Source organism: Olea europaea, chromosome 18, assembly GCF_002742605.1.
Source record: "Olea europaea var. sylvestris chromosome 18, O_europaea_v1, whole genome shotgun sequence".
NCBI lineage: Eukaryota > Viridiplantae > Streptophyta > Magnoliopsida > Lamiales > Oleaceae > Olea > Olea europaea.
Window position 1 is genome coordinate 3,850,506 of NC_036254.1, and position 9,944 is coordinate 3,860,449.

General features: G+C 32.6%; 1 protein-coding gene across 1 annotated transcript in view; it reads right to left on the minus strand.

Annotated features, from left to right (window-relative positions):
* LOC111366619 (uridylate kinase-like) overlaps positions 1–4,192 on the minus strand; it is a 5,249-nt gene extending 1,057 nt beyond the window's left edge. Inside the window, exons 1-7 of the mRNA XM_022987336.1 lie at positions 3,831–4,192; positions 1,995–2,148; positions 1,860–1,913; positions 1,570–1,661; positions 1,178–1,404; positions 180–356; positions 3–61 (exon numbers count right to left, since the gene is read on the minus strand). Coding sequence (XP_022843104.1) covers positions 3–61; positions 180–356; positions 1,178–1,404; positions 1,570–1,661; positions 1,860–1,913; positions 1,995–2,148; positions 3,831–4,027 — 960 coding nt within the window. The 5' untranslated portion in view covers positions 4,028–4,192. The remainder of the gene's footprint in view (positions 1–2; positions 62–179; positions 357–1,177; positions 1,405–1,569; positions 1,662–1,859; positions 1,914–1,994; positions 2,149–3,830) is intronic.
* Between the last annotated feature and the right edge of the window lie 5,752 nt (positions 4,193–9,944).

Here is a 9,944-nt window from a genome sequence, read left to right on the forward strand (position 1 = left end):
ACCCTTTCGCCCATAATGGCTTTCGATATGTTCCCAGGTTTGTTGATATTAAACACGACAACTGCGTCAAAGAAAATAAACAGTTCTTCAGTAAAGAGTACAATTTATAATATTAGTCTGTCGATTCATATGGTAGTAGAAATTTCGGTAGTTTTTGATGACAGACTGTAGAGGCTCACCTGGAATGTTGTTCTCTTGGCACAAAGTAATGGCAGTCAAGTCCATTACGGATAGATCCTTTGAAATTACATCTTGATAAGTTAGAGTATCGAGAAGACAAGCATTAGGATTAGACCTCGGATCATCATCAAAAACTCCATCAACATTTGTAGCTTTCAGCACCACCTCCGCATTAACTTTTCCAACATTCATAAGTTCAACATTAGATTTTCTTTTCTTCCCCTCAAGTTATACACATTAGTTCAGAAATAAAAAGAGTTATTTACTACTCTTAAAGACTACTAAAATAAATAAATCTGTCCCGTTTTAACATTTTTGGTTATTACTAGGCATTTTATCATGATACTAGACTATGCAAAAATCCTAAGATTAATTTTCTCCGCTACCCATGTATATAATTGTGCACATGTTCGGCCTTATGAACCTCATCTGCATGTGAGCGAGCATGTCCAAGACTAAATTTATATAAATATGAGCATCTTCTTTCTCACAACTTAAGATATTAGAAGAGAAGTATCAATGACTACAGCAACTCAAATATGGGAAAATGATCATCTTCATACTAAAATAACTTCAGAATGACGCGAATATATTCAGAGATTTATAAGCAACATACTGCTTAAATGGTAGAGGATATTTTATGACAGAAAAATCGAGCAAAGATTGTCAAATAGTTCGAAATATTCTTAAAAAGAAAACCTGATATAATTAAAGCATGTTTTGCAAATTTTAAATTTTAACATACTTGTGTCCACATATTTTGTGGGACCCATAACTTAATATCCACACAACAACTTATAAGCACTACCAGACAAGCACTAGACTACATGGATGCATAAATATAGAGGCTTAGAAAAGTGCTTCCCAAGAAGCATGAGTAACTCCCTAATCCACGTGCATGCCATTTGGGGTTTTTAATATATTTCTGAAGGCAATTGTTAGCTCTATAACATATACAAGTACAAGTAATCAGCATGGTCCAAGTAATCAAACTCACTCTCTGCAGTCCGAAGGGCTGCAGCAGTATCTGTTGTGAAGAAGGGATTTCCAGTTCCAGCTGCAAAAATTACTACACGTCCTTTTTCCAGATGCCGAACAGCTCTTCTACGTATATATGGTTCTGCAACTTCTGACATGCGAAATGCAGTCTGAACTCTTGTTGGGATGCCAATACTTTCCATTGTTGCTTGCAAAAATATTGCATTCATGACAGTTGCTAACATCCTAAACAATGGATTAACTGAAACTTTATTGATTGCAACAATTAATGCAACTTAGACATATACAAGAGAACGGGAGATGTGAAAAAACTCTCTTCAGAAAGCTAATTACATGTACAAATAAAAGAACTCATAAAAGATAAACTCCGATAACTCCAGAAGTACGTACCCAATATAGTCAGCAGATGAGCGGTCGAGGCCACTGCTACCTGCCCAGGAGGATCCACGGAATATATTTCCTCCACCAACAACTATTGCAACCTGAAAGAATTGCAAATGACTGTTCAAACATAATGTCTGTATTAATCAAAAGCATCTGGTTTATGAGATCAGACTAATTGTTCTTTTTGACAGTTGTTTGGACATTTACAGAATTCACTGGTATATAGCTACGCAATCGTGTACTTTTGTTAAACTGATAATTGAACTTCTTTCCATCAGATGTATTGGAAAACCTACTTCAATGCCAAGCCGGGTAACGGATGCAACCTCCCTTGCAATTGCCATTGTGATCTGTAAAAAGATTCTACATGCATTAGGGATCTCTAACAATTTCAGAAATGTGAAACCGTTATAAGCTTTAACTGCCCAAACCTTTGGGTCAATGTTTTGTGTTCGATCTCCAGCAAGTGCCTCTCCGCTTACTTTTAGCAACACCCTTCGCCATTTATATGATGGTTTTGATGTACCGTTATCATTCATTGTGACACTAAAAGGAGGCCTAGCCATGGAAAATATATGAGGTTGCCTATAATATAGAAAATACATTACGAGGGAAGGAAGTTATGCACATGTCTGCCTTACAGTAGGAATATTGGAAAAGTAGCTTCTGGCATACAACTTAAAGAATGTGTAATTACGGCAGAAACTCTATATTGAAATAATGAAATAGATTCAACAGGAAAATAGGCTGCATAGTATTTGAAGGGACCAGTGAGATGATAAGTACTCAGTACAAGAAAAATAAAACAATACTTTAGCCTGGCAGTTCTATATTAACATATGCGCAAAATGAACCACAGTTTTCCTATTTCCTTTGATCCACATAAACTGTCATATATACATGGTGAGATGAATTTAAGCACCCGAGCAACGATCCTCTTCCATTTACTTTCATGTTAGATTTATACTTTTGGTTCAGAATAAGAGGTACAGTTGTTAGATGTTTAGACAGGAGACAAACTGGAGCCCATAATTCACCAAGTTTTTCATTGCAACCAAATAACAAGCTAGAGAGTCATACGTTAATTTTGCTGGAGGCAAAAGAAGGTACTTTCCCATTAATGACAATTATATTATCATATTATTGTATAAGATGGTTGAAAATTTTTGAATAAGAAAGCGCTTTCATTATTTGTTCCTGAACTTGTGTGTTCTGCACCACATTGAGCAGGATCAGGGAATAGACTCAAAAATGTTTTATGGCATGCATATCTCATCAATGAATATAGAAAGCCTTTGAACAGTGACACATATAAGATATTTACAAACATCAGTAGGCAACAACAGAAAAACTAGAAAGAAAGCTAAAAGAAATGCGTTTAAAATATTTGTGAATTATGAGGTAAATCTTGACAGAGAAAGTGTAAGGTCTTCTAGCTTGATCTTCACATTATACATCAATAAATTGATACCAATTATAAAATTTTGTTGCATAAATATAGTTCAAGGAAGCCGTTCAAGGAACTAAGTATTGAACGAAAATTTGATGGAAAAGATACAACTATTATCATTTAAACATCAATTAACTCTGACTTTAGACGTTAAAATAATCTGAAATAAATTTTTCCATTCCAAACATGATGCAACGATTATCATGTACTAAGTTCACGCTTTCACCACACTGTAAATCATTTATGAGAACATTTTATTCTTTTCCATTTCATTCTTTATTCAAATGACAAAATTATTTCCCAACAAATATTTAGCATATTCTCAAGTTGAGCAATCATTTTTGTACCAAAATATTGTGATATAAATCTTTGTGTTTAAGAGACCAATGGTGCGAGTTCTCTCGGTACAGAGTATAATTTAACAAATAACACTCCACTGCATCCACTGTACTGAATATGTGCTATTAATGCCAAATTTTATCTTCTTTCTCCAAGCCTTTAAACTTACACAAGATTTGTCAAAATTTCTTAACATCAAGAAGACGCACCAAATTATCAAACTTTGTTTTCTTTTATTATACTATATAAATGTCATAAAACCCGCAAAATCAGTTCATGAAATTCTAAATGTTAAAATAAATGAAGACCTGCAGTTTGGCTGGGTAAATATAGAAAATACCCATAACTCATTAACCAATCCGTTCAAAAATTCAAAATCTAACCATTAATCCTTCATAATTCAAAAAGCAATTCCCACAAAATGGCAAACAAGTACAGAAGTAACTGAGAGCAATGCACGGGTTTTAACTTTTAATACCTCGAATTCACGGGGACTGAGGTAGACCCAAATTGAGAAGAACAACAGTTGATAACAAGAGATTGAAAAGAGCTCTGAAATCCCATAAACATTGGGCGGCAGTTGTGAAGATTATTGAGTTTCAAGAAACTGAAAGAAGGTGAAGAAATGGCATTGGAAGAGGCTATCGGGCGACTAAAAGAGGGTGAAAGTGCCATTTATCTTTTGGAAGAAAAGAGCCAAAAGAATTATGATTCAAATCCCTCGATGAATAGCTGAAATCTAAATCAAATTTCCTTCCACAAGGACTCAGGATTTGGTTGGATTGAGTTGTAAGTGTGTGTCTGTTTTTCCTTCTATTGCTAAGAGCGATGAGACAAAATGGTAAAAATACGAGTCCAATAACCAATAATATATTTACCTATGATTACTACTTGTTCATCTATTAATCGTTCACCGAATTCTAAACAATATTACTCATCTATCATTCATTTCAATATCATACATCCATTTAGACAAAAATAAATAAATAAATAAACAACAACAACAACAACAACAACAATAATAATAATAATATTAATAATTTGAAAATGAATTTAATTTGAGCTTCAATTTTAGTGGGACCTGTACTTTGATTTGAATGGGATCAAGCATATGCTTGTTCTATTTCGCGAGGTGATTAATATGATATATTTATTTATTGAAAATCATTTAGAAAATTTGGGTGTAGTTTATATAGTAAAAGTTTAGCAATTGAGCTTAAACCATAAGGGATACCAATAGTTTATGGAAAGAGGAGACCTATATCCTATTGAGCTCAATCCTAAATCCACGAGCACACGCCAGCGTCCGTTCAGCTCGGCACGAGCACATGTTCGAGTGGGTTTTGTACTATATTATCTTTTTGGACAAAATTTATTTAAATTTTGAACCAAATTGTAAATAATCAAATTTTGGGGTGCTTAATGGAGTTAATTTTAAACGGTATTTTTTTCTTATCATTGACTTTTCTCGAGTATTTTTTCTAGATCGACTGTTAACCGACTTAATAGTTGCAGTGTTTCATTTTGAATGGTGCTTTTTGTTCGGGTTTAGAGGGCTATCTGAACAGTGATAACTGCTATGAAAATGTTTGAAGGATGTTCAAATGGCCATGAAAGAATCTATAAATAACCTGCTCTCTGCTAGAATAATTACACAATTTTCATTGCAAACTTTCTCTACTTTAAATCTTATTCTCTCTCATTCTAATGTTGTTCTTGAAGTGAAAAGCATTTCATTGAATTTGTTGAAACTCCTGCAGGTCACTGTGCTATTTTCGTATGAGACGAAATTCGTTCTATCTTGAAAATGATTGTTGCACGCTTTCAACACTTTTGAAGGCAGTAAATTCGTTTTAAAGAAACATTATAAAGTCCATGGGATCGAATGAACATTTCGATCCTATTGATCGTCTTGTTACGATGTTTAAGTTACTATACGGTAATCCTATTAGTGTATTCTTTTCAGATTGTTCGAATGGCGAACTTATACTTCAAAAATAACAATCTTAAAACATAATTTCTTTTATTATACATTATTCTTGTTTACTCATTCTTACTATTTATCTTTTTATTGTGTTTTAGAAATTGTAACTTTTGATACTACACTCCCTAATACGATTGGAGAAAAATCAAAGAATTTTAATATGCTAGATTTGAAGTGTTGGTAACGGAAAATGCCTTTTTATCTGACAACATTAAGTTTAGCGAAAAATTCCCAAAGAAGAAGATGCACTTTCATACTCCAAGAAAGAACGTGACATTGAGAAATTGGTTGCGCTTTATACATGGAAATATTCGGATTTTCCATGCAGAAATTTGTACTTAAAAGATTGGACAACACATTATATAATATGTACTACACTGCAAAGTCTACAAAAGAACTATGGAAATCTTTAGATATCAAGTATAAAATCGAAGATGTTGGCACGAAAAAATTCATTTTCGGTCGTTTTCGAATTGCAAAATGTTTGACAGCAAAACTCTCATATCCGATGTTCAAGAACTTTAAATTATACCAAGTGATATTCATGTTGAAGGAATGAAACTAATTGAATCGTTTTAGGTTGCTGCACTGACCGAAAAATTACCTCCTTCATGGAAGGATTTCAAGAATTACCTAACGCATAAGTGTAAGAAAATAAAACCTGAAGATATCATTATGTGGTTCAGAATAGAATAAGACAATCGCAAATCTGAAAAGAGAAGTGGTACCTTTCATTCGATGGAATCAGAGGCCAACAATACATTGTGGAAGGAGGTTCCAAAATTAACAAAAAGAGAAAGCACAATGGTGAAGGGAATTTTGGTTCTTCAAAGACTCCTAAAAAGTTCAAAGGCAACCGTCACAATTGTGGCAAGGTAGGATATCGATCCAAGGATTGTCGGAAGTCAAATAATGTCAAGGGAAAAATTCCTTGGGCCAGTGTAATAGAACATGACAACCTTTCTGATAAGAGGGAAGGCATAAATCTTTTATGCGATCGTTTCTGAATGCAACTTAGTTGGAAATACTAAGAAATGGTGGGTGGATACTGGAGTTACTTGTCACATATGTTCAAATCGCGGAATGTTTTGTACCTACAAAGCGATGGATCATGATAAACAACTATACATGAAAAACTCTCCATCTTCCAAAGTTGAAGAACATGGAAAGATGGTGTTGAAAATGACAAATGGAAATGAGCTCACTTTGAATAACGTTCTACATGTGCTAGATATTCGGAAAAAAATTGGTATCTGATTCTTGTTAAACAAGAATGAGTTTAAGTTAGTACGTGTTTTGGACTAATTTGTACTTATAAAGAATGATATGTTTGTAGGAAATGCTTACCTAAATGAGGGGTTTTTAAGTTGAATATAATGACTGTTATTCATTTTACTATGAATAAAATTACATTTTCTTCTTACTTGATTAAGTCGTTTAATATTTGGCATGAACGATTAGGGCATGTAAATTATAATTATTTGTGTAAATTAATTAAATTGGATTTATTACCAAAATACAATTTAGATCATAATCATAAATATGATGTGTAAAAGCGAAAATGGCTTATTTACTCTTCATTCGGTTAAAAGAAGTACCAAACCTCTAGATTTAATTCACACAGATATTTTTGATTTAAAGTTTGTTCACACTAGAGGCGGAAAAAATGTTTTATCACTTTTGTCAATGATTGCATTCGATATTGCTATGTGTATTTATTCAAAAGTAAAGATGAAATATTTGAAGAGTTTAAACACTATAAGTTAAACGTTGAGAATGAATTTGCTAAAAAGATTAAGCCAATAAGAAGTGATAAAGGCGGTAAATATGATTCCCCCTTTGAACAATTCTGTTTGGAATATGAAATTATTCATTAAACTACCGCGCCTTATTTTTCTCAATCTAAAAGTATTGATGAACGCAAGAATCGAATATTGATAGAGATGATGAATGCTATGTTGATAAGTTTGGAATTATCTCAAAACTTGTGGGGAAAGGAAGCTTTGCTTTCTGTTAATTATATTTTCAACAAATTACCACATCAAAAAATGCATAAAATACCTTATGATTATAGAAATGTCATAAACTTAATTATAGATACTTAAATGTTTGGGAATGTTGGACTAAGATAGCGGTTCCTAAACCTAAGAAGGTAAAGAAATGACCTAAACCATTAAGTTATTTAATTGTGTAAATATATAGCAAATTGAGACCATATCAAAGCAAAAATGGGTCAACGCAGTTACTGTTGACATCACAATAATATCTATCGCCAGCATGTTTCTTGAAAAAGGTTGAAACGCAGAATATTTACCATAAGATTTAGGCGCGTAGAATTTCATAAGCATCTTAATTGAGAATTCTATCATAATTATCAAGTCGGGCTTGGGCATTAATCGGATAAAGGCACTGGGTGGGTCAACCGGTGGGTCACTGCTTAGAAAATAATTTATAAAAAAATTCAAAATATAAAATTTTCTTTTGAGACAAAAACAGAGTTTAAGTTATTGTCACTAATTATTTTTATATTTATAACTTACTGATATTGACAATTTATTTTTTATTATAATATTTACATTTTAATTTTATTAATTTTGTATATTATTGAATTTCTAATAATATTTTTACTATTCTCATTTTGTTGTATATAAACACTTTATTAGTTATTAACTAACAAAGTCAAAATTTAAATTGAAAATTTTGAAACCCAATCAATCGGGTCATTGGTTTACCATAAGAGTGATGCTACTTAATCAGGGTCACATGACAACTAATTTAGCCTTCAAAGGGATCGTGTTCAGCCAAGCATAGCCTAGTACATTGGTTCAGAATGTAATCAATAGATGTGTTTATATGTGTGAATAATTGTGTGTTAAATTATAGGCTATCGAATTCGATTGAACCCAATTAAAGTTATCTAATAAGGCTTCGATTTTGGGTTTTAATGTATTCAATTGAAGTGTGGGTTTATATATGTGTAGAGACCGGACCCAAATCCTAATTCTATGATGGGCCGAATTAGGTCAAAGGGCGTCGCTATATAAATAGGTTATGGTCCCCAAATTACACGCACGTATTATTCATTCTCTACTTCATCCCATCACAGAGAGGAAAAGCAGACTACGTGTAGATTTTGAAGACTATACTGCGAAATTCATTATTACATTAACCATGTCTGATTGGGGTACGCTTTCGCTTTAATTCTTGTATTTCTTAATGATTTAACATGAAAAATTCGGTGATTAAAAGCATTAAATTATCCAAGAAGTGGTATCAGAGCCTTTTCATGTTGAATAATTGAGAATCGAATAATTTAATTTGGTTTTTGCAATATTTTCTAAAGTTTTTAGATTTGATAATTTATAATTTATATTTTGTTGAATTTGAAAATTTTTGCGGTATAATTTTCGTAATTCGGATTAATGGTTGAAAAAAATTCAGATTTGAAATTTCGGATTTTGGATTCAAATTTCTGTATAGTTTGAGAAAAAAATTATATATATAAGAAATCTGCCCAGAGGCAGCGTCAGGCGGCAGCACTACCGTTGGCCTCTCGCAGCTGCTTTGGGCGCCAGCGTTGTGCGGGCGATGCCGACTAGCGCTGCTAAAGGAGAAGAGAGAATTTTTTTTTTTTGGGGTTTTCAGTTTTCTGGATTTTGGGGGCGGGGGCTTCTTTTGTAAATTAGATGATTTGAGGTCCTTTGTTGCAATTAGGGTTAGGGTTATAAAATTAAGGTTTCAATCCCTAGCCTTTAAGTCATATTAAGATTTGGGCCTTTAAGTTTTAGATTTAATAATTCCGTCCCTAAGGTTTAAAATTAATTAATTCGGGCCATTAAAGTTTTGAATTTTGTAATTAAAGCCCTCAAAATTTAATTACTAGTTCAAATTGGCCCCCTAAGTTCATAACTAATTCAAATTGACCCTCAAAGTTTCAAATTTTTAAAATTTGATCCCTAAAGTTTTGAATTGGTCAATTTTGGCCCCTAAAGTTTTAAGATTTGTTCTAATTGATCCTCTAAAGTATTGAATTAATTAATTATGGTCCCTAAAGTTTCAAGTTTATTAATTTCAACCCCTAAAGTTTGGAATTAATTAATTTTGCCCCCTTAAAGTTTTGAATTATTAATCCTAAGGCTCCTAAAGTTTAAAACTAATCAAAATATGCAAAATTGGTGATTTTCTTTCTCAAATTTTGGTACTAATGACTCTTTTAAGAGATATAATATTCGAATGTTGGTTAATTGAAGCAACATGTTGTCAAGACAACCTCTCTTGTGGAAATTGACTAACTTAGAATATTAAAGGTGTTTGTGCATGTGTTATTTATGAGAATATTGGTCGGCCCAAAGGAAGGTCAATATTTAGCCGAATACACGTGCACATGTGGTGATAAACGTGTGACGATTATTTGATTTAATGTGTGATCAATAAATCAATCCAAAGAAAAGTTTGTTGATTGACACGTTATTTTTTCGTCAATGTTTGATCACTACGCCAAGAGTACCGTTTACAAGTCAATATCTCTATCCAAAGACTAAATATTGATGTTGTGCTTGGTATCTTGTGATGTGCCCTACCACTATTTGAAATTATTATTATTATTTG